The sequence below is a fragment of the Lutjanus erythropterus genome, chromosome 10 (genome assembly GCF_056507025.1).
Source record: "Lutjanus erythropterus isolate fLutEry1 chromosome 10, fLutEry1.hap2, whole genome shotgun sequence".
Classification (NCBI taxonomy): domain Eukaryota; kingdom Metazoa; phylum Chordata; class Actinopteri; order Lutjaniformes; family Lutjanidae; genus Lutjanus; species Lutjanus erythropterus.
Genome location: NC_139326.1, coordinates 23,479,129 through 23,505,359, shown reverse-complemented (window position 1 = coordinate 23,505,359; position 26,231 = coordinate 23,479,129). Strand labels below are relative to the sequence as shown.

The window sequence follows — 26,231 nt, the reverse complement described above, 5'->3', positions numbered from 1 at the left end:
TATCTGCCAGTACATAGGCAGCTCTTGGCTTTCTGGGAGCCGACACTACATTTGAAACAAAGGAGAGAGAAGAAGGGAGGTTTTATCTACAAGCTCCCTTTATTGATAGCCTTCTTGTTTCTGAAGAGAACGCACAGTGCATGCAACCTGATTTATTTAAGCAAACTTGATACCTATGGCTCATGTTACTCTACAATCTGCAACCGTCGTGGATTTGTTTGGCACATGCTGTCTTGGTAAAAGGGTTGCCTTAACAACACAGGTTAATCTGTCGCTTCATGGTGAGAGTTACTGGTATTTACAGCCATGATGTGTGTGTGTGTGTGTTGATCTGGTGGATCATGTAGTTGTAAAACACAGTATCCTGTGGTGTAATAAAAATTAACTCAGTTCATCTCCTACAGTACACAGCACTCACAGCTTCACTGCACCTTTAACATTTTGTGGTGGCTTGGATAGAGAATATTCTACTGTTTCACATCTTGTTTACACCTCAAATGTACATTATGAATAATTCCACAGACATGATTTAAGTTATGGTTCATGATGTCTATATGTGTTTTGTATTAGAGACATGCAGCACAATTCTATATAAATAAAACATAGGGAGCTTCCTATTGGACTTGTAAATGACCTGGTGAAACAGTGACATTACTGCATGTCAACTTTTTTGATGTGGCCTAACAACGCAGGTAAGATTTTAGGATTTCTGTGGATTGTTGGTATTGCAGATATCAAACCGCTTTATACAAGATTTTTTGTCCCAATTTCACTGATACCAATACTGATACAAATGGTGAGACATTTTCATATGGGTATAGAATTTTTCAAATTAAAGTCTTGTGACGCCACACCTTCATCTAGGAGAAATGTCTGAGACACCTATGAGCTCAGCAAAAGATCTCCGGCTTTTCTTTTTTCTCCTAAGTTGTGTAACAGATGAGACTCCTGCAAGCTCAACATAAGAATCTCATTTATTTCTCATAAAACAAAGAAATGACAACTGTGTGCAACAAAATTAAAATGAGTCTTCTACCTGCATGTTATCACATCCACAGGAAAGCACAGGAGCTTTAATATGCCAAAACATTCATCATATGAATGACGGTAATGGAAAATCAATGTGCAGGATGTGCCACTGGTGGCGAAACCAGTAATCCACCCACCCCTAAATGTTATTATCAATAGATTTCTAAAGAAGTCAATACCAAATGACTTTAGTAGTTTAGTGGTAGTTTGTGAGGACTGATGTATCATTCCATCCATCCCAGTGTTTTTACAAAAGTATAGGTATTTTCTTGAAGTCTGTTTATTTTGCACTATCTACAGCAGAGAGGCTTTTACTGCTAACAGCCATAAATTGTTTAGACCTTTGTTGGATCTTTAAAGGTCTTAATACTCCATCGATCATCAAAATAACTCAGTTTCATCACACGTACTGTGTGATACATGTGGATTATACTGCAGCTGCACCACATATGGCTGTAACGCAGAATTCAAACATTCTTCCTGTAATTTACCTTCATTTGTGTGACATGTAAGGTGTTTTCGTGTGAAAACACCATCTTGCGTCTGCTAGGTATCTGCTGCTACTGTTATATGCAAATTGCTTTTCTATTCTTAGATACGCACAAAGCAATGAGATTTTTTTTCCCTCCTTGTTTTTATCCCAACTAATAGCGTCTTACATTTCCGTTCATATTTGCATCACCCCCCGGGCTCTACAATCTGAATAAACATATTTATTTACATTCTGGTTTGCCTTCGATAAAATGTTTACGCTTCTTTGGTTTCAAAAAAGTGTCAGGATATATTAGGCTGTAAAGGCAAAACACACACAGAGGACACTACGGTGGCACATATCCTTGTTTCTTATTTATCTCAGCAGCAGAAGTGAGAAAAAAATGATATGTGAGAAAAGATTAAGTGTGAGAAAACTAGCAGGCCAGGTGATAAAGAAGTAACAGTGGTGCACTCAAGTGTCATACAGGAGGTAGAGGGAGATGAAACAATCTGTTTCAAAGAGCCCCCCTCCAGTAGCCTGGTATGCAGGCAGGAGAAGAAATGTCTAACAGGGATATAACCTAAGGTCTTCCTCTGCTTCAGGCATGGCTCTGAGATGCATTGTTCTGAGCACGACAAAATGAGATGAAATAGAACCCTAAACCTACAGGGAGGTGAAAATTTCGGCAGCAGACACATGAGGAGCGTGGCTGATAGGATGAAGTTACTAAAGACGCACAACACATTTCTCTGTTTTCCTCATCTGTGCACAGGTCAGGATCACTGTACTGTGATATTGAGAGACAAACAAGAGCGATGTTTTGTACCTACAAACAATAGATGTCCTCCGAGGATAAAGCATTAGTGCCTGGATTGTTTTGTAATAGGAAGGTGAGAAGGAAACGCACTGTATGTCTCATCCATGAATCGAATCTCGGTAAACTTGTGACATTAACAGGGCGACAGATTGATCACTCCATGAATCCTCCATGTCAACCTTCTTGGGCAGAGTTCATACACCGCTCTTCATGCATCAGCTCCAGATCGGCGCTGAGACGCGCTGCCAAACACCTTATGCAAGATTAATCACACTTTAAACGCAGTCAACAGGCTGTGAAATGAGAACGCTGAGCGGGTGGTAATGTTTCTTTACACGAGGCGTAGAGGAATAAATACATATCGATCCTGCCTTCCTCTCTGTGTGGATGATTTTGCACATGGACACTTCTAAAGGGATATTTCAGATTATTTCAGAGGTGGTTGTATAAGGTACTTGCTGGTTGCTGGTGCATTAACTGCAGTATATAGTGGCTGGCACATCTCCGGTTTAGAGAAGCAGCAGGGGTCTAGGTGTAGAAAGATGGAGTCAACAGCAAGTTGTTACCCAGTTAATAAAATTTGGTTCCCAAAATGTTCTGACTGCTCTGGGAAGGTTAAATTAATGTTCAAGGATGATTACTTGAACGTTTCTCTGCAGCATTTCCTAGATTGTAAAATTTGCCATTTTCAGTTTTTAAAAATATGGTTATGTTCTGAGAGGGTTAGTTGAATTTTCCAGGAAGGTTACTTAAATATTTTGGGAATGTTTTTTGAACATTTCTGCTTTATGTTCCCTATATGTTAAAACAGCAAGTGTTGTTACTGTTACGTTCCCAGAATGCTCCAGGAAGGTTACTTGAACGTTTCCCCTTCACATTCCAAAGATGTTAAAATGGCACGTTTACATGGCAAACAAAACTAATGTTATTGTTACGTTCTGAGAAGGTTAGCTGAAAGTTAGATTCACCAAAGTCACATGATAACACAAACTAACGAACCAGTCAAAGCAGTGGTAGACCAGCAACTTCAAAACAGTCATTTTACAAGGTAAAAAATGACTGTTTTTTCTTAAACAGTCTGGTTGCTTCGGAGAAAGTGATATTTGGCTCACATAACTACAGTTTTTCGATCAGAAAGTCTGTCTGATGTCAAGGTAGAGCGATGAAAATATTCTAAATATAGGGTACACTTAAACTGATAGTCGTTTTTTGTGAATGAAGTGACTAAAAAACGCTTTGCTGCTGACTCTGTCCACAGAAACTTATTGCTTCGCTTCAGTGCTTTGACTGCCATCTACTGCAGGTAATACACTGACTATTGATAAGTACCTCATACAGCTCCACTTCAAATAATCCAAACTATCCCTTTAAGTGCATCCTCCAGAACATGCAGGCAGACCCTGACAAGTACAAAGGGACCAAATAGATAAAACAAATTTCCCCCTGGTCGAGTTTTGGCAGGCTTGAGGGGAAAAGCACATATAATTTTCCTGAGTGCCTGAGAGAGTTTGTCCTCTTTGCATGGAGCTGCCTGCTAATCTAATTACATGTTTCAAATATGCAGTAGATTGCTCCACTCTCTCATAAATAAATAAGCAGGTAGATAAGCGGTGGCTCCAAAACAATTAACATTGTTTGCACTGGGCCTGTCAAATGAAGCGATAAGAAGACTGCAATTATCAGGTTTATCGGGACAATGACCTCCGCTGTGTACGGTGCAGTAAAATGTTCATTTGGATGAAAAATTAGCAGAAGGTGAATCAACAGGAAAGATAAGGAGCCCTTTGTCTCTGATAAGATATTAGAAAATACTTCTTAGCATTATTGTTTCAGATAAGTGCTAGCCATCTTTAATGGGTCTCTCAAATCCTGGAGGGGATTCCAACAAGTGTTAAAAGCTCTGGAGCGGCAGCTTTTTGGGAATTGATCACCACAAATTACACTTCAGGGTGTTGTAAGATGTCTGTCTAAGAGGTTAGGGAATTATATAAATCATTACATGTCATCCCAGCCCTTTATTCCATTATCCCATGTCCATTTTCTTTATTCGATCTCCTGAAGCCGTCTCTTGTCCTGCTCATCCTTCAGTCACTTTTCCGCTTCTCTGATAATGTTTCCCTCCTCTGATCCTGTTCAATCTAATTTCCCCCGCTCTTTTCATTTAATATCTTGTCATCCACTTCCCCTCCGCTCAGCCTGCCAGACCTCACCTGTATGGGCTGTGGGTCAACTGGCTTCACTGGAGATTAATGTGATTTTAAGTCGGCAAACAACTCAAGCTGAAATCAAATCCTCCTCTTAGGGTTAATTTTGTTGACTAATAATTTTCATCACAATTCAACATTTTTTCGCTGACAAAAACGAGAGGATAACCAAATGAAAAGTAATTTATGAAGACGAAACTATGACAAAGTGTACTGACTTTCATCAACAAACAAAACGAAAATGTTTGGGAGGCATGAGCTGGGAGGATAATGATTATAAAAAACTAATGACTATACTCATCATTGATTAATCTGTCAATTATTTTCAGGATTAATCGATTATTAATCCATCAGTGGTTTGGTCTGTACAAAATCAGTAAATGGTAAAAAATGTTGATCAATATTTTCTAAAGCCCAAGCTGACATCCTCAAATGTCGTTATGTCCAAAACACATAGATATTCAGTTTACAGTCATAAGAGGACTAAAGAACATTTGAGAAGCTAAAATCAGAGAATTGTTTTTATTAAAAAACTCAAAACAATTAATGGATTATCAAAATAGTTGGCAATTAATATAATAACTGATTAATAATAGATTAATAATCAATAACTGTTGATTTTTGTTGACTAAAATTAAATAGCATTTTAGTTAAAACTAAATCAAAAATTTCTGTCACAATTAACACCACCTCCTCCATCCTCTTTGCACTCTTCCCATGCATTAAATCTCTAACCATCGTCTTCACCATATCCGTCTGTCCATTCACCTCGCTCAAAACCTTCCTCCTCATCCTCAAGGCCGGAGAGGCCCAAACACACGGCCTGGATGCTGCCCTGCTGGGCTCTAATTGGTGATCAAGATGTGCGCGGGAAGAAGACGGAGCAGCGTTTGGCCCATTTCTATTCCCTCATCACATTCACAGGGCCACAGTCACATCTGCGTAACCATGGTGATGCTGATAAGGTGACTCATAACTATTCATCAATGGCGCCGCCTGATTGGACAGCCCCCGAGAGCCTTGCAAAACGTATTCATCAGCGCAGCCTGTGTCCCTGCTCTACCTCAATATGCCCTTCAGTGTGATGAGGGAGCATCTCTGCTGCTCACAGTTTGTTTTTCACACTCACTTCTTGTCTTAACCTCACCTTGCACCTCGCCTCTCGTCTCTCTAATTACCTGTCCTCTTCTGATGTCCCACCCTTTTCTCTCAGACTTGTCTCTCGTCTCTAACCCCCTTTTCCCTACTCTCGTCGTAATTGATGAAGACATTAATCACAGGCGCATCAGAAATGAACCGCACTCTCTGCTCGGTTACAAATCTTACAGACACAGTTTCATGGGAAACTGAATTGCTGCACTGAGTCTTTTTCCTGCTACTAATGAAGGCAGAAAAAATGCTGAAATATTATTTTTCCCCAGGACATGTTTTTAGTAATGTACAGTGTGTAATTTTAAAATCCGTTGCCTCCACAGAGACACAGGATGTGAATCATCAATCAGTTTTGGTTCCATTAGTAGTGGTTTTATTCCATTTTAAAGGTCATTCTTTCCTGTCGCTGTCAGTTTTTTTAATAAGCATTTATATTTATGCAGCTCTTTTTTTAACGTTGTGCTGGTGGGACTACATGCTTTTTGTTCTAATGTAATATTATGCATCGGTTTGAGCAGCCTCTCTTGCAGGCAGGCATGTCTTTGGATGTTTTTTCAATGGTGACCTCTGGCTTACATGTTTCCCCACAGGACTCCATCAGCATCAGCATCAATTTGGAAAGTGAAAATCACAGCTGACAGTACTATACAGCACTGTTTATGATACTTTTTAACGTGCTCTATGCAAGAACTGCCAACCTGTCAAATGCATACTCCAACAGCAATAGGGGGCAGCATATTGCCAGAATAACCACTCTCTGCCTCCAACTGTAGCTGCCTTAGCTAGTTAGCAGCTCAGCCTCTGGTGTTTACTCCGGTGTTTACTGCAGTTTTATATTTGGGCTGAGATTCTTAAGCGTCTTTTGTTCAAGGGAAATTCTCCATCTGCATCCTCAATGTATTTCGCCTCTGATGTCAACCCAATTGAAAGACTCGCACTCGGCCCCACGTTTGAACTCCAGCTCAAGGTCAACACCCGTAGAGTATGATTGAATATCTTATTCATGCGGGGGTGGATAAGTCTGATGGTGTCTGCTGCTGCTCTATCCGAGCTCCATCTCTAGTTGAACACGGCAGCTCTGACCTCCCTAGCTGTTTGCTAGGATTTCCAGGAACCTGCCCATTAAATCCAGATGGATAGTGGTGGGTGACGGACAGCTTGCACACAACTCTGACAACACCATGCGAGAGCCCACATACCGTGGATTTTTCTTGGTATCTGTTTGTGGGGGATGGGTGAAGAATGGGATATGCAATGAAATTAAAATATATAGTTCTGAACTTGTCGTTTGTATAATACAGAGCTATAAATACTGCAGCGAGGGCACCTAAATAAAACATGAAATAATTCAAATCATTGATTGTCAGGCTCATCAAGTGTGTGTTCATTTCTTTCCAACCATGGCAAAAACATGAGGTCCATCTTCAATTACCTATGATATTTTATGTTATATACTGTGTGATGTAGAGCTGAAACAATTAGTTGATTAATTGATCTGTTGGTTGAAATCAAAATAATTAGCAGTCATTTTGATAACTGATTAATCATTTTTCACCTTTGGGTTTTGGACTGTTGGTTGTAAAAAAAAACAAGTGTTTTATTATAATAACAATAATAATATAAACTTTCATATTATAATTAGAACTTGTCACTCTTTTTGGCATTTCATAGGCCAAACAATGAATCCTTTGCTAAATCAAATGCTAAAAAATGCTAAAATAATTGTTACTTGCCACCATTGTGTCACAAACCAAAAATGCCATGTCCATGTCATGGACTCCATAAGGTTCCAAAAATATGGCTGCAACAATGAAACATTTGCCAGACAAGAGCATAACTTTTCACATACATTATGTTGCAAACAAAGAACTTCTCCTGTCCTAAAACCAGCCACAAAAAAGGTTCTCTTCTTCCAACACAAGTTTTTATTTTACGACCCAAAGACATTAGAAAAAAAGGACATTTCATGAAAAGTGTAGCCCATATAATGAACAATAAAAGACAAAATGGATTTCATCTTCACTGTCACCAGAATCACTTAACAGACAGACTCATTCTTTTCAGGGAAACCATAAAACCTAATGGTATGTCCCTGAGGGTAAATTACCATGTTTAAATTCTGCACCATAAAGGCTAAGCCTCTTCACAGAGACAATATATTCATACCAAACATAAACAGACCATCTTTCCTTGTACATAAAAAGCAATTTGCACTGAGAATTATGACACTGTAAAAACGTAATTAATCATACAAAATAAATATTTCGTCTCACTAATCCAGGGAAATCCATGCAGATATCCCAGTTAAAGATCAAAGCAGCAGAGTGAGTTCAAACACATTCGCAAGTCTGTTTCCAATTTAAATCATCTCACATTTACTGTGTGTGTCACGTTTGAGGATTTCCATCACTTCTACTTGCCAAAACTGGTGCAAACTTGTGAATTTCCAGAAATTACTGAATAGCTTCATAATTACCAGTTTTGTAATGTGTTCTTGAAACCTATAAATTCGTAACATTGTACAAGCACATAAGAATGCTTTTTTTTTCCATATGAAGAAGGGAAATAAAGGCCATCCAGATGTAGAGTTATGTAAAGATGAAAGATAACAGGATGTAAAGGGAAAAATAAAAAGGGATATGACTGCAGAAAGACAAAGCCAGTGACCACTTACGCTGTCCCGCTGGTTGTCGTCCCCGGACCGGTCATTCTTTTGCATGGTGCGTGCCACCTCTGAAAACAGGCAGGCTTCAGTCAGAGTGTATCAGAAAGAGGGCTGCCAGAAAAACACATGAAAAAACATTTGTTAGGAGGCAGCGTGTTTCAACTGATTCCCAAACTGGTCATGTAAACTTTAAAAAGAAAATCTACATTTCTACTGGATTTTGAGTTTGGTTACGTCATGTAAAGTTTTGATTAAATGAGGAAAAAAGAAAAAACACAAACATTGTATAAATCTGTGACTCATGTATGTACATGCAGTGTATAGAGCTTTTGAAATTCATTATGCTATACATCCCAAATCATCCATGACACAGTGCTGAGTCCAAAAAAATTTCCAGGACTGTGAAAATGACATAAAACATTTATCTGTTAAAAGGTTGACATGATTTTTTTTATGTTAAGTCACCAGTTTTAATTTTTGCGTTTCTTTAACTAAAATTTATAAAGGCAATATAGGCAATTAATCCAAGACCAATTAACAACACATACATTGTGCACCTGGGATAAATTTTGATAGTTCAAGGCATAATATGCAACTTTTTCCTTAAAAAAAAAAACAATGTATAGACTGATATAAAATGACCCCTTCAATCATCACCCATGACACTTGAAGTGTTTAATGATGCTTGTATCTGCAGAAACACTGCCTTATACCTGTATTTCCTTTTTTTTCTTAGGATTTAGTTGGTTTTGAGATGCTTTACCGAATCAAAACATCTGAATTTGATGTCCTGGGAATGAGACTCAACAATCGATTATCTTTCTGGTGCATTCAGGAACAGTAAAGGAAAGTGAAAAATAAAACAATCTGTCTTCACTCAACATAACAAGAACACATTATTATAACCAGAGTTGCAGTGTGATGGTGGAGAAAATGTAAGAAAACTTTATGCTCTGCAAGATTGATATGATTTTTCATGTTATGTCAACAACTTTTTTAGTTCATTTTGGCTAAAATGTATAAAAAGATCGCCTCAATAAAAGTTATAATTTCTGTTCACTGAACATACAACAAGAGTTGCAGTGTGATCGGATCGGAGAAAATATTTTTAAAATGAGCAAATTTGTTTGTAATGTAATGTCAGTGTGACTGACTTAACATTTTACTGAACAAGTTCACTTAACTCAAGTGGTTTTACAAAACTCAAATTAGACTTCAAATTAAGTTCAGGTAACTTACAAATTTTAAGTTGAAACAGCTCAGAATTATTTACTGTGCACATAAAAAGTTTTGTGCGCAAGCTGTTCACAACATAACATAAACATTTAAGTTGAGTGAGCAAACTGGCATTTACACACTGTACATCATTTTAAGCAGGTACAGTTAAAAATGGTGTTTTACAGTGTGGTCTATTTATATATAGACTATTTATATATAAATTATTAAATAAGATGTACTATGTCGACAGGCTGAGGTAAGATTATACCACCTCCCAGGGATTTTGTGGTTTGAAAATATGAACACTTTGATCTCCAGGACAACCAGGTACTCGTTGTGTACGTGTGTGTTGAACAGAGAACATAATGCATGTGTGTGTTTTGGTGAGAAAGGAGCCATGCTGGGATCCACTGGCCTATTAGAATGCATTAGAGTGTAAGAGGTAAAGGTCAGTGAATTATCAGCCAGAGTTACACAACACTGTTCTGTTTACCTGGCCTAATAACCCCGAGCCTACACCTGCCTCTCCCTCTTCTCCTCTCTTTGTCTCTCTGTCTCACACACACACACACACACACACACACACACACACACACATACACACACACTAAAACACATTTAGCCAAGACAAATTGTGCTGAACTGGATGTCCACAACCGTTCACAGAGTGTAAAATGTTGTGACACATGCGGAAAATCCTGTAGAACTTCAAAAAAGTAAATAATCAAATATCAGTATGGTTTGAGTGGAGCTTATACAGACAGTCTATTTGTGTCTCAGCATTCCTGTCACGTCTGAGTTTCCCTTGTTGTTATAAACCTGCAAGAAAAGCAAGCAGACAATTTAGAAGTCCTCATTTTGCACTGCTTTTTTTTCTTTATAACAACTCCTGCTGTCCTCTCTGTATATTTCCATCAGGTTTTGTGTGATTGCATGTATGCACTCCCTGAATAATACATTTCCCCTACATCACAACGTCCTTTATGGTGGTCTGTGTTCCACATCAGTGATGTCCAAGCTAACAACTCATTTTTATCAGCCTGTCCCATCCATACCTGCACACTCTGAAATAAAGGGCCTTACTAAAGCCATTAAGAGTTCTTCAGCTTGTCCCCATGGGAGAACCCTTTTTAGTTCCTGTTAGAATTCTCTGAAAGGGTCCCAAGTGGAATCTTTAGGTCCAAGAACCCAACATAAAGGGTTATACTGAGACATCTGTCAAACATTTCCCCATGAGCCCCCTATGGGAGGTTATGCATGGAACCCTTCTATGATGTAATGGTCCTACCCAGAAGTCTCTCTGGAGGTTCTATCCAGAACCTTTCCACCTTGCAAGGGTGCTGGCAAAATCCAACCCAGGGAGTTCTACCAAACACCCTTTTATATTCAAAGAGATGTATCTAGAAGCCACGCAGAGAGTTCTACAGAGAACCTTTTTAATCTTTTTATATTCCAAGGGTTCGATCTAGAACACACTCAGGGGGTTCTACAAAGAACCTTTGTACATTCCAAGAGTTTTATCCAGAACACACTCAGGAGATTCTACAGAGAACAACCTTTGGTGAACCTTTGACGAAAGAGTTGAACCCTTGTTCCTACAAAGAACTATTGACAAACCCTTTCTTCCAAAAAGGGTTTCTCAGAAGCAAATGGGTGTCTGGGTAGAACCTTAACACTTAAGGAGCAACCCTTTTGGAACCCTTATTTCTAAGAGTGAATGTCACTCGCCATTTACTACATAATCCTTCATTTCCATGCTCCATGAGCTTAGAAGCAACACCAGCTCCACTCTATCCCTGTCAACCAGGACTCATCAACAACGCTGGATGTACTTTGAATGAGGGATAAGTCAAACGGGTCACACATTATCCTCCACCGCGGTCCTCTAGCCCAGACCCGTCTCTACTAAATAGATGTGGAGTGACAGGATGGCCAGGTAATTACCACAGACAGAAAAACAGACAGAGCTGGCAGGACTGCCTCCATCGATTGGAGCTGCTGAGGAGAGGAGAGGAGAGGAGAGGAGAGGAGAGGAGAGGAGAGGAGAGGAGAGGAGAGGAGAGGAGAGGAGAGGAGAGGGATTGGTTATGATGTGAAGTGCACAGGCTTTGCGTGATGTTGCCTTTGGGATAAATAAACTGCCTTTATTCATGAAATATATTTTATTATCAAGCCAGAGCATATGTACTGAACCAAACATGCACATGCATATATATGATGCACACAATAAATAACATCTGCACTCTTTGCTGTCAGAGTTTCTTAGCATGCACCCCCTCCTGATGTTTATGAAAGTGGCCTCCAACAGGGAAAATTTAGTGTTTTTTCTTTTTTCTTTTGCACCAATCATGTTTGCAGCAGTTCATTTGTAACCCAGTATTTATACCCATAGTTTTTTTTTTAATTTGGGCTGGTGAGAACAGTGCCATTCAGACTGCAGGATGCAGCAAATAATCATGGCAACACAATGTGAAAATGTAGATTTGGTCCTCTTCTGCTGTAACTTACTGCAGTGGGCTTTAGTATTTGAAAAAGCTAACAGATCTAATAGGCCTGGGCTATAAAACAATGGTAATACATATCGACAATAGATATCTTATCAATAGCAAGAAGTAAATTGTTCAAAAAACATTCAGTAGTTCGACTTAAATGCTTTAACTGCAAATCACCATTAAAGTACACGACAAATAACATAAACAGCCTTTAATATCCCTTGATACTGGAACGAATTACAAGTGAAAATGCAAACAGCCAATCATTTAACAGAAGTGTTGTCCAGCTTTGACACAACAACAGAAATAGTGTGGAAGTAGCAGGTCAGCTCGCCTCTATTAATGTGTATCAAGGTGATTTTCATTTATTTGTGTACATTTGTTTGTTTGTTTTTCAAATGTTACAGCTATGAATATTTCCATATTAAAATGCTTAAAAACACTAGACATATGTTATATATGTTGTTTAATTGTGATTTACAATATCCCACATGTTTATTCAGTTTATTCAGGGTAACAGCTTTTTTTCCTGCGAGCCGCTAGTTGCTGTACTATAACTTGGGATATGTCAGATATGTCCGATAGTTAAGAAGGAAGTTGGCAAATGTAACTTAAACAAAACTTAAATATGTTGTCCATGAACATGATTTTTGTCTGGGCCATGTCAGTTAGATTTTCATCAGCTATCGTGGTTGTTTGACAGTGAATACAACACCTCCCATGATCCCACACTACTTCAGATTACATCAAACTACGTCTTTTCTTATTGTTTTAATGTGAGAGAGACCCACACCTGCAGAACTTACATATTGTACTTTTAATGTGCATCAAGGAGAGATCATTCAGTCATCCCTCAGTAATCCTTTATTTGTGTTTTTCATTGTTGTGTTTACATTAAAAATTATAAACTGTGTGCCTTAAATAAAGAGGTTGAATTCAACCTTTTTCCTTCTTGCATCACAAGTTTCATTTTTACAGAAAAACGATACAAAATGTCATGATGGTGTGACATGTGTTGGGGTCTGTATCAAACAAACATCTGGAGAACAAGAGTTGTGGAACAGGGCATCGCTGCAGCACTACAGTGCTTTGTTATAATGCTGTTTTGTATTTCTCTTTCTTCAAAAAATGCAGTTTCTGCAATTTGGATATTGCATATATTGCAATTTTGATAATATTTCAACTAATTGTGCAGCCCTAATAATTATCAATACAGAATGAAATTAAACATTTTATCAGGGTAAATTTTCCTGCTGTATTGTGCAACCCTTAGATTTAAATTTTTTCCAGGCATAAGGCTCACAAGGCAGATAATCATGAGCACAGAGCACAAGATAACCTCAGGGCTTACCGCAGCCTTGACCTTTGCACACACTCAGCTATTTCTGCAAGTGTTAACTGTTATAAACCATCATGCTCAACCACGGTTACAGGCTCTGGAGTCATAACTGGTTTGTCTCAATGCAGCCACCGACATCTCTTAACGTAGCAACAGTGCAAGATATGCAAATTTTCAGTCTAAACATTTCTTGGCATCTCACATCTCACAATCCCTCTGCAGTCACTAAGTGTGATAATAATGCAAGTCCTTATGATTGTGCTGTCTGCAAAGCCTTGGTTGCTATGTTGTACTTGACACATCCTACACAGTCGCACTTCTATTGTATCGCTGCCTGTCTGGAAAACCCAGTCAATTATTTTGAATGTGTCTAGACTGGTGTTTTGAAACAATAAACAGCTATTTTAGTCGATGCTGCTCCCCTCTGGTTGTATACAGCACTCAGCACAGGCTGCCTATGCTGAGAAAACTCTAATTAACAGACAGAGTGATACACACTTTCCAGCAGTTGACATTTGCATCTGTCAAGAACTCAGTGTCTTAGCGCACACTGTTTTGTCACTAACAGACACTTATACAAACTCACAGTGTCATGATCAACTTTGCAAATTATTCCTGGTAGCTCTCTAAGTCGGCTAAAGGTCCATCGGGGCTTGAATTAAGCAGAAGGAGCTGTTAAAATGACTGAAATAAACTCTCCCTCTTTCTATCTCTCGTCTCTCTCTTCGGGGTGGGCCTGGAGCTCAGTTGTGATGAGTCTCCAAAATAATGTGGATTTCAGCCTTGAAAGCACAGGCTAATTTAGCAAAAACTGAATCAGCAGGAGACATGGCGCAGATACAAAGCACACAGAGGGAGAAATAGATGGATAAACAACATCTCACTCTTGATCTCAGGCAGCCATTATTATTCACCTTGTTATACACGCTCCTGAAAGCTGCACTAAGAGGATAAAAGTATTTTGACATGCAAATATTCAATTAAAACTGCAGCCTATGACTGCTCAAGCTTTCTAAATCCTCACCAGCACAGTGAGCTCAACTGGGTTGTTGAAGATTGTTCATGCATGTGTGCGTTCACAGTGACACAAATTCATTTTTAGACTGAATAACCAGTCACATGACACTCTTCTCTTTCAGACACAGCAACACTTCAGTGACTTTCAAGACCTGACAGTCAGCAACATCAGAGTCTGCACTAAAAAACAGATCTGGTAACTCTTCATTTGAATGGGTGTGCATACGACTGTCATTACACTGTCATAACTATGTAATGACACTTGTCATTGACATTGAGGGGTCTTGAAGGATGCTTATGACTGCACTTGGTCAATTATGTCATTTCTAACTCAAAGCTGACATTGTTTGTCTTAGTTATGTCTACCTGACATTAATCAAGCCAATAGCCAAGTTTTAACATGACATTACACTGTCATTAACATGTCATGACACCTGTCAAAAACATGAAGCAGTCTTTATGATTGTTTATGATTGTTGTAATTAAGCAGCATTTGGCCATTAATGTAATTTCTAATGCAAAGTTGACACTGTCTGAGATGCCTTATGATAATTTGACATCAATGACACTAATGTCTTGCTATGAATGTGCTATGAATTATGCCATTATCAGACTTAAAGAAACTGTTTAGATTTGCATTTTAACATTACATTACACTGAATACCCAACTTTGCATTAAAAATATCTTAACTGTCTGAATGACACTGAGTGACAACAACATAAATAGTCACAAAGACTCCTTCATTTCATGGCAGGTGTGATGACATGGTTATGACAGTGTCATGGCGGTCTTATGTACACCACCTCAAATAAAATTACATACATTCACTACACTGAGTTAGTGAATTATTGGATGATAATAATTGAAAAGATAATTCTAGTCAGTCTTGTATAGAAACAGATTCTTGTTTTGAAACAGATCTGTTTATATTCTTGTATTGTTGTTCTGTATTAGTATTATTGTATTGTCCAAACTGCACAAAACATTTTCTGCTTTTTGTGCCTCTTTAATTGTCCTTTTTCTTATTTTGTGTCAGAGCTAAATAATATTGTATTTATTGTTAATTTATTAGAGATGCACTGATTTCAATTTTCTTGGCCGGCTGTGATTTCCGATGTTTTGAAGGGTCTGACCTGGCGATTCCGGTTTTGTCCGATTCCGATTTTCAGTCTTTCTAAGAACTATAATTGACAGCATTCACAAACATTTTTGCAACTTTTGTTGTAAAAATTAAACTGAATGTTCATAATAAGACTCTGACTATTAAATATTCATTAAATACTATTTAAATTTTAAGATTATGGAATCTTGCGGGATTTTGCGGGACGTGATTTCACATGATCTCATGTGGAAGCCGATGTACACAATCCGGAGACGGACGCAGTGCAACCGTTTGCTGCAGTAAAACTTTGCCGTGAGAAAAACAGACACAGAAGTTAAACGAGTCTGAATGAGAAAATGTTTGAGGAGACACATCAACACAGGTTGTTTATTGTTCAGCCAGAACAGGAGGTGAGATTTTAACTGTCCCTCTGTGAACAGCAGTCTGCTGCTGGCTAACATTAGCATGAAGAGCTAGAGAGTTTACGGCTGTTCTGCGACATTGTCAGCTGCTCTGTCTCGTTGTAGACTGTCTGTCTTCTCTTTATCCTGTACTTGGAATCTGTTGCTAACACTATCTTCAAGCAAGCATGTGTCAAAAAAAAGTATAATACTGTATTTAATTATATTGTATGCTAAAAACTACTGCAGTTAGTTTAACAGTAATTTTACCATGGTATAAATACAGCAACTAAGTTACTGTTAGCACTGGTGTCTGTGCACTAAAACAAACAGATCTATTTTTTTTTGTTGTTTTGTAGGCAGGAGGCTGTCATTGTTTGTGTGTTTTGGGTGTGCGTGATGGATCAGTGTGTCTCCGGTGTGTACTGTACCAACAGTGCAACAACAGGGGGTTGATTTCTGTCTGGGCTCAAGCATTAGTCGTGTGTGGTGCAGTTAAACCTACAGATCCCCAGTAGAGCAGAGAACTCCAGATAAGGTTTGTATGTATGAAAACTGCCCTCTGCAGCAGCTATTTCTTCCCCTGTCCCTTTGATACATCCTCTGCTGGCTTTTTCAATTAACTTCCTGCCATCTTTAGGAGAGCGATGACAGTTTATCCTGTGTGATCACATTAAGCGAGTGAGCAAAAACTGAGCTGAGCTATGACTTCTCCTGGCCCAGCAGCAGAAGGTCATGGCTGTCTAATGTGCTCTAAATTTCAGCTGCTGTGTGAAACGTCTCTTTTCTCTTGTTGAGCTCCCACAGCTGCTTATTGAATAATCGCTCAAAAGTACCTCAGCCTTTTATTGTAGCCATTCAATCAGCTGAGATGAGCAGGCGCCGTGGCTCTGTTGGAAATAGCCAGTCACTTTTATCCTCTTTGTTGGCAGATGTGCAAAGACCCTATTAATCAAGTATGCTTTTTGTCCAATTTGCCGAGCTAATATTTTGGAGAAAACCCACTAGGAGATTATACGTCAATGACATTAATACTTAAGTTTAGATGGTAAATACTAAAATGAAGCAATCAATAAGCAAATCAGTCAAAGCTGTTGAAAAGGTCCAACTGAGACTCTTTAGATTAAAATAAATTACAACCCATTACTCAGTACATCAGAATAAATAGGCGGTGACACTTGTTTGAAGCTCACTAAAAGCTCCCCATGTACCATCCAATCAGTCTCATTTCTCAGACTCTGACTGAAGTGGATTTTTCACCCTCAGAAAGTTGCCTCACTTATCTAAGGAAGGCAGCGTAAATTATCATCCTATTGATTTAGTAATTGTATTTTGGTCCCTGATTGCAGTTTGTAAGATGACTGCTGAACCACCTTTGAAGTAAGATGGGCTCTTGCAGAGAGAAATAAATGAAGAGAAAAGAAGGCTCAAAAAGAAAAAGAAAAAAAAAATCAGCTCTCACTGTTGAGCAGCAGTCTGCCAACCAGCTGAGCTGAAACATAGCAGTGGCTCCTCCAAGTGGTGCTACACTCACTAGACATGGTAGTAATAAGAAGAAAGATGAGTCTCAACTTTATTTAACATTGTCTCGTGTCTCGCCCTGAATGATACTGGATCTTTGGAGGGATACCAATGTTCGAGATTAACATATTTAGATGAAGACATTCTTAATATCGTAAACTCATCTATTAAGACCAGTGTCTTCCCTATAGCTTTCAAGACTAACATGGTTACACCGCTTCTGAAAAGAAACAATTAAGCTCCCTCACTTCTTAATAACTACAGACCAGTAATCAGTTAATTGAGTTTATGAACTCACACAATATTTTCGAACATTATCAGTCTGGCTTTCGGACCAGTCACAGCTCTGAGACGGCACTGGTCATCGTTAAAAACAACCTCAGGTCCAATATAGATATGAAAAACCTCTCTGGCAGAAAACTCTCTCAACCAAAACAAAACTGAGGTTTAAATTATTGGTCCTGAAACTAAACTGCAACTGCTGGCAGTAAAATTTTTCCACAAGTAGAAGTAATCTTTGACTTGGATCTGAGTTTTGAACTGCGTGTCTGAAACACAACTAAAATGGCATTTTATCATCTTGAGCACATCGCTAGAATGCAGTCATTTCTCTCTCAAGCCCACACAGAGACACCAATGTATGCTTTTATTACCTGCAGAAATTACTTCTATAACGGTCTACTTTCTGCTCTTCCTAAGAAATATATTGGTCAATAAAATTAAACTCGTTGTTATTATTTAATTGTATCGCTTTATTGTATGAAGCACTTTGTATTTGTTGTTTATATTACGATACGTATCACAATATGGGGGTTATTCAATTCAATATATTGCAATATATTACAACACTGTAGGGAAGGTGATTTATTACTAACACACCATCATATGCATAAAATCTGAATTTAAAAGATTACCCTTTTGCAATTATAACGATAAGGCTAAATAAGAATACACAACTAAAAATGACCAGCTGTCATGAATCTGACACAAATTATGCTTTTGTTTTGATAACAGGCTTAACTTTACATTGAGAGACAACCGACCGTTATAAACAGCTGATCAACCTATTGTTAAGGACATCATCATCATCATTTGTTATTGTCAGTTTATGGTGTTGCATGAATCCTGCACTCCAGAACCCATGCAGTCTGCAGAACTGAGGGGGTAAATCTTATATATTAATAAAAATACACAAATAGAGCAAAATATATGTTCATATTGAACCTGAAATTAAATATACATTAAATGATGCCTATAAACCTAATGAATAAAAACAATATGCATTATGTTCTCTTAAAAAAAAAAAGGTTTTCATATAGGCACATATTGCACAACATATATGCCGACTCCAATATAGCTGTGATAGGCCAATACGGGGCAGATGATAGGCCCATCAGACGAACACCGCCTTCACATGAGGCTGTAGTCTCATGTGAAGAGACATTGCCGAGGACCAGATTCCTTTGTCTGGCTCACCTTGTCCTGTCCTTTACATTGAGGACTCCCATTAACTGCCACATCCATCCTTCAATCCATACATCAAATAAATCAGCCACAATCAAACCACTGGAGGGCTGTCACCTAGTCTAAGACATTCACACTCACACACACTCATGCAATAAAACTCAAAAGGCATGCCAACATGTGCGCGCACACACACACAAACACACAGTTTAAACACAACCTGATATATGCGCTGTCATTTGATACAGATTCTCACTTTCAGGAGAGATTATGACAGTCCTTATTCTATACTTCAACACTATATACAGTTGATCATATGCAGTCTGTAGAAGCTTCAATTCACTCTCAAGGACGGAGAAATTTAAAGCGGCTGTTATTAAGCCATATCAGGCAAAACAGCTCAATTTCCTTTCCATTCATTCCCACAGCACTTTGTTGACAGCGATGAGCTCTTTGTAGCAGCCAGAAACAATTTCACAGCAAGTGGACCAGGGATGAAAATACAATAACATTCACTTGAAATGTAAATCAGCTCTCACACCTCGAGCGCCTTGAAAAATAATTGTCTTATATTCCACCTATTGTCCTGCAGACCCAAGTATGAGTCACACGTTTTATTGTTTGCTTTTTGTGCTGTGAAATTGGGGCCATCAAATGTGGGAGTATTTGGAAAACAGCTTGATATTCAACTGTTCATCGGCAATGAAAATGTATCTGACTGAAATTACTTCTATTCCAGGTTCCTCAGGTTTTATTGGATCACTCACCATTTAGAGATGGATTGCCTGTCTAGAATTGAATTGAAGGCTGAAAAACTCATAAAAGAATATACTACTTTTCCATAGGCACTCCTAAACCACTGTATTAGAGCCACCAGCATCTTTTTAATGGTTTGGAAACAAAAAAATCAAGGTTGGAGCCTGTGCTATAAAAACAAAAAAGGATTATTTTTCCTATAAAGAATGATGGTCTGGTAAGTTCAGCTTCAGGTGGTCCTATTGTGCATTCTGTGCATTAATTCAAGCCCTCTGCTGAGCACAGCAGGAGATGTGGTGAAGCTGCATCTGGCAGGATTTTATGTAAAATGTATCGGCATCATTAGCCTGACGGTCATTAGCTTTCTGTCTCCACTAACTGAGACGCCATTTACCCAGGTCAATGTCTGTTTTTTTAAATTATTTTCATAAAGATATCAGTAAAGACATTTTGCATCATCTGATGAAAGCTCAGCCATGCTCAAAATGGGAAGTTAATACAAAAAAAGTTCAATAATTTAGGGTTGCTCAATATGATATTCAGTATCAGTATCAGTCCGATACTGGCCCAAATATCAAACATTGAATACTGGGGGGAAAAAGAAAATGTGCAACCCTATACAATAGCCTAAACTATCACCTAAAAGCTGTCAGCTATGTGGATCAATTAAGATCAAATAAGGAAAAACAAAACAGCTGAGTGACATTTACGTATTTTTGCAATTCATTTAAATTGTATTTTGAAACTCTGAATGGTGCTAACCATTCAAAAGGTTCTGTGTGAAAAAGTTTCAGTTTCAGTGTAACTGAGTAATGTGGGCTGTGTATTTCCTCTGTCATGGGAGTGGAATATTTATTTCACAGTTTCAGCATGATATTTTTAGATGGCTAGGTTGTTGCATCCATACAAATGTAGCATTAACCGTTTAGTTGTTTAAGACATTGGTATCAGTATCAGCAGATAGTCAAGGCTGCAGTATCAATATCAGTATCATACATAAAAAAGTGGTGTCAAATCATCTCTAATTTTAAATAAAGCACAAGGTGCATCTACTGTACATACACATGTGTAAGAAGTGAGCAGCATTCTGGTTGTGGACCGACCGAAGTGGGTTTTGCAAGACAATGCTAATATTTAGAGAGCAGGGCAGGCGATGGCAGATATACAATGCAGATATCAAAACAAAGTAAAGTCATATGAAATTTCATTTTTTTATGCACATTACATTGTAATATACCTGGTTATCACAGCTAGTAACACACTGTTTTATATTAATTAATAAAATAGGATAATACATTGGGTCATGCTGTAAATTTCAGGGAGAGCAGAGTTCAGTATGTCAGAGGCAAAGTCAATTAAATACATTATTCTATATATTGTGACATAATATATATAAAACGCATGCTATTAACCTTTTTTACAATTGGATTTGCGGTCATTTAGGATGGGAGAAACATCTTAACATTTAGAAAAGACAACAGTAACCAAGGAAATTTAGCGAAACATTTGCAGCAGCATGTGAGCTGCTGCACAGGGATCAACAATCCAAAACTTCACAAAACTCATGAGGGGGAGCATTAACATCGTTCAACAGCAGCCACGCTGACACAGCTGCATGCAGGTGTGTCAGGTGTCTGTTAAAGTCCGAGTTTGGCAATTGGGGTCATTTTCCATGCAGGGAAGCTCTAATCAGGTTGAATTATAGGAAGTATATAATGTGAGTGAGTGTAACCCAAACCAGGAATTAACAGTCAGGATATCTCACACTCTGCTGCCTTGATTCTTACCATTCAACTTACTGGAAGAGCAATAGACAACCACTGGATTATCCATCTAAAGTATCATGTTCATGTCATAATAAATGTCTAAATACCTCTGAGTAAGTATTAGAGTTCATGTTGATTTTATGGTCTTTCAAAAATGTATGAGAACACCATTGTACAAATTCTCATTTAATTTTAATGTCAGTGAATACCATTATAAATGGTGCCGTTCTTTCAGCTCACTGTTTTGATGGAACAGTCAGCAACTTCACTGTTTATTCTAATCAATCTTGCTTTCAGCCACAGAGGGCATCTGTTTTCAGCAAAAATGCTCAGTTAAACCAGCTGTACGCAACCGCCACAGCACCAAATGGCAGATAAACAAGGTTAGTGCTAGCTAGTGAACACATTGGAGCATTTATCAGCTAAGGGGATATATTTTTGCCAGGAATGCCATGTGGACACAAACACAACTCTAAATGAATACTGCTCCATATTCACTGCAAGCGTAAATAATCAACTGAGAGGTTTATTTGCACAAACAGATACCTCTGTTTTGTTTATTTTCTGAAATCATGTGTTTTGTGCACTTGAGGAAATATTAATTAAACTGGCCATGGTTTGTTTCAATAAGATTCAAATCATTTTTTTTAATCATGTTTTTTAGAAGACAAAGGGGTTGATGAATAGCCACTCATCTCACCCTCTGATCCTCAGTGCACATCAGGGTTGTGTTCTCTCAAGCTTGTCTCTTCTCCCTCTACACTCACTTCACATCCTACCACAGCTCAGTCACCATCCTTAAATATGCAGACAACACAACTATACTTGGACTCATAACCAAGAGAAATGAAGACTGGGACCATGAGCAGGTAACACAAGCAGTCACAGAATCAAATCAAAAACAACTCATCATTGACTTCATGCACAGCCTCCATCCCAAAACCACCATAACCATCACCAGATCATTCAAATTGAACATCAATACACACCACATCACCAAAAACAAGTCAAAGTCAGGTCAGTTTTACATGGTTATCTGTTATGTTAATTGTTTTTGCAGTGAAAGATCCCTCTGTGGCCCAAAAAGCATTTTCCCCATTGGCCATCATTATAAAAGAGACATCTGTAAAACTGCTGGACAGGACTCCTTGACTCTATTATGAATTTTTGACCAATGGAGGTTTCATATTTGTAAAACTTTCCTCGTGTCCAGAGAAGTGACTTAAAAATCTGTGACATCATCACAATAAATGCTTTTTGACTGTAGGAACTTTCCCCAGACACTAGGAGCCTTTTGAAGAATTTGACCACAAGCAGCAGGGTCTAAATTTAGTGCTGAGGTCATGGGCTGAGTGAGAACTCATGGGTGAGGCCAGCGAGGGAAAACACTACTGTGGATATTCAGCAGGCCACATGTCACTAAGTAAACCCAGAGGCTTTAAAACTTTTTTGGATTATACTCAAGAGGGGTAACTCTCCATCCTCACACTTTCCTCATCCAACCTAAGTATTTATTGTTTCTAAACTATCCAAGTAGATTTTTTGGCTAAACCTAACCAAAAACAATGTTTTGGTAGTGTTTCTGTAGTAGGCTGTAACATTGTGTACCCACAGACTGGAAAGGGCCAGGCGAGAAATTCTCATCGGACTGATTGGGTGACAACTCTGTGTCCAGCATCCTGTGTTTAATACATCCAGGATTTTTGCAAATTAACTCTTGTTTGCCAACATGGTCACCAACAACTATACAAGGCTAATATGCCAACTGTAATGATGATTGTAAGAGACTTTTGTCACAGCAGCCACATATGAAATAGTAGGGTAAACACAAGATGTTACCTGTGAGACTAATTAAGGTCTTGTTGTATTTAGCGTAGCAGAGCCTTTATAGTGCGCCAACATGCACAATAACAGCAACCTGACCTGTGTTTATACTACAGTTTTATGTCAGAATGGCTGCTGTGAAAAAGGTCTGTTCTACTGTAAATTAATTAATTGTGGTCATAAACTGTAGTCTGTAGAAGTAAGAATAAATATCTTATTTTACTGTAATGTGTTTTACAAGCTAATTTAGAGGGTTACTGGAGCAAAGAGACTGTATTCTGTATAGGCCTAACCTCTTTCTTCTTGATGCTTACTGATAATTAAGGAAGTCTTTGTGTCAGCACCAGTTTATAGCTCACTGTGGACCAGTTAAACCAGAGAAATGGCTGTGAACACCCTGCAGTGAATTCCAGTCTATCATAGCTACAGCACAGTCCACAAACAGCACAAGGCAGATCAACATTCGGCACAATATTATTCCTTCTGCAACGCAAAGATTCCTGTAATTAAATTCAAGGCATAACGTTGATGCATGAAAACATAGTGCTGCTCTGCTGTGAGCTGCCAGCAGAGGTCCACAGAGAGCTGTTATAGCTGCTTGTGTGTTTCACACCAAGTTTTCACCCTGTTTGTCCTCCACTATGGTAAAAAAACAACATGTTACAGAATGAGATGTGCTTCTTTTAAATGCACAGTAACTATCTAAATGAAAATGTATACTACACATTGTTTGCAAAGCAGCTGGCGCTGTCCATCACCTACTTATACTAATACATGTAGAAAATTACACAGTTTTAAGAATTTCTCATGTGTTTCTCTTGTTATCCTGAACCAAGAACCTCTTTTTTCATCTTTCTCTCACACACAAAGTATTTTTTGTCTACTATCCTGTTTCTCTCATCCACACAGCCACTATGGCCTAATGACATCACTGACCCAGGGCAGAAGCAGGCCCTGCAGAGCCGTGGATGAGTCACTCGTATCTGTACGGCCCAGCAGAAAACAGCCGACACGCAGTGGTGAGCTGAATCTCAGGCTGTATCTCTGCCATCAGATGTGATTCAGTATGGAAACTGATGACTGACTGAAGGCAGCGATGCCTGTTAATGTCAAGGTCGCAAACCCAGTCTTGGAGGTTTGTTCCTAATGACCCAGCTAGTATGAGTATGACTGGGAGTGTAATTAAGGCTGAGTGCCTCCCCTGCCCTTTTTCATATGTTAAAAATACTCCGGATTATAAATCAAACTAAACTCACATGCAAAGACAGATAGATTTATGTTGCGGGTTTGTATTGTTTATCTGTTTCAAACATCTTGAGGAGCATCATATTTGATTTATAGTATATAAAATAAGCAGCCTTGCTTATTTAATATGTTATAAATCAAGCTTGAAGTGTCGTCACGTCAAAGTTTGATTTACTTTCCAATTTATTGTTTGCTTATTGTGAAGCTCACAGTATACAGTCCTCCTGTCAGAGGTTTGCTTTACACACGCACACACACACACACACACACTCACACGCACACACAGACCTAAATCCCTGACGCTGCACACGGGCACATTAGAACATTTTCACCCAAAGCACGACATGATTTTTCCCTTGGCACAATAGTTTCAGCTCCTATGAATGTGTCTGCTCTGTGTGTTAACACCTTTTCTCCCCCACAATATTTTAACAGGCTGAATTTCTTCCATGTGAATGCTCGCACAATATTTCAGAGCACCAAGGGTTTTACCAGTTCAAATAATTTTAAATATGGAAAATTATATATTGCAGATATAGTGCTGCGTTCAAATGGAAATGGTGAACTCATAATTATGACATGGGGAAAAAAATCCATTTCACAATGATGTGAATACAAATTAGCAGTTGATTTAGTATTAGCATTCATCAAACCTTCTGTCAGGACTGTAATCAAGCATATATTGACATATTATCAGCAGGGAGGACTACTTAAAAAATGTCATTTAATCCAAGTATCACAATATTAAAGTATGTTTACCGTTTAGTTTTTTATTTTAAATGTGTAATCCTGCTAAGTAATCCCCATCTTTGCTCAATATATCTGTAATGAGATTATATTTTTTTCTGTAGTGTAACGGAACATAGTTACCTTTTTTTGGTACACTAATTACACAGTCCCATTAAATGTAATCTGTTTCCGTCCAAGCCTGATTATCAGTATAGCTTTCTGTTTTTATCTAAACTGTTTTGTAATTTTTGATTTGTCCTTTAGTTTCTCTACAATCAGTTCAGTTCAACACAAGTTAGCCATTATTGTTAGCCTGGGAACCAGAATCTTCTTCACTCATGTTTTTATTTGCTCGGGCAGATAATTAGCGTTTGCGAATTAGTCTGGTGATGTCAAGCTACATTATAAAACGAGTCTGAGGTCAATATGTTGTTAATACAATATTCTTAATAACTGTTGGGCTGTAACTTAGCTTGGTTAGCTAGTTAACTGTTAGTTTATGTATTGTATATTTTATTTCTAGCCTTGTGGACCCTGTGTGCAGTGTTGGGCAGTAATGTATTATTTAGAGTAGCCCTAAGTGAAAAGACTTTGAAATACAGTTAAAACTACTTCACTTCAGCATATTGGGTGTTGGTTTGTTCATTGTCTCACTGGGAGGTTGATGAAGGGTTCATATCAATGTCATCATCTGCATGCACTGGGTAGACTGGTCTGAGGTGATGGAGCAATGAGCAATGACTCAAGAGGAGGAATCTGCTCGGCTGCCACTGTCACCAAAGTTGTCTAATTGCCCTTTTTTATGGCAGCCATGTTGATATGAAATAGTAGAGTAAACACAGGTGTTCCCAGTGATCCTAATTCAGGTTGACCGTTGCATTGAGCGTAGCAGAGTATTTCCGTGAGCCAGCGTGCACAGTGCAGTACAACAATGACTCTGTTTGACTGGAATGGAACAGAACCTTGATCAGTATCACTGGTAACACCTGTGTTTACCCAAGTAAACTAAAAAAG

General features: G+C 38.4%; 1 protein-coding gene across 1 annotated transcript in view; it reads right to left on the bottom strand.

Annotated features, from left to right (window-relative positions):
- The window catches only part of pde4d (phosphodiesterase 4D, cAMP-specific), a 249,146-nt gene that overhangs the window by 210,886 nt on the left and 12,029 nt on the right, over nt 1–26,231 (bottom strand). Inside the window, exon 2 of the mRNA XM_084728718.1 lies at nt 8,352–8,453. Within this exon, the coding sequence (XP_084584844.1) occupies nt 8,352–8,396 (45 nt within the window). The 5' untranslated portion in view covers nt 8,397–8,453. The remainder of the gene's footprint in view (nt 1–8,351; nt 8,454–26,231) is intronic.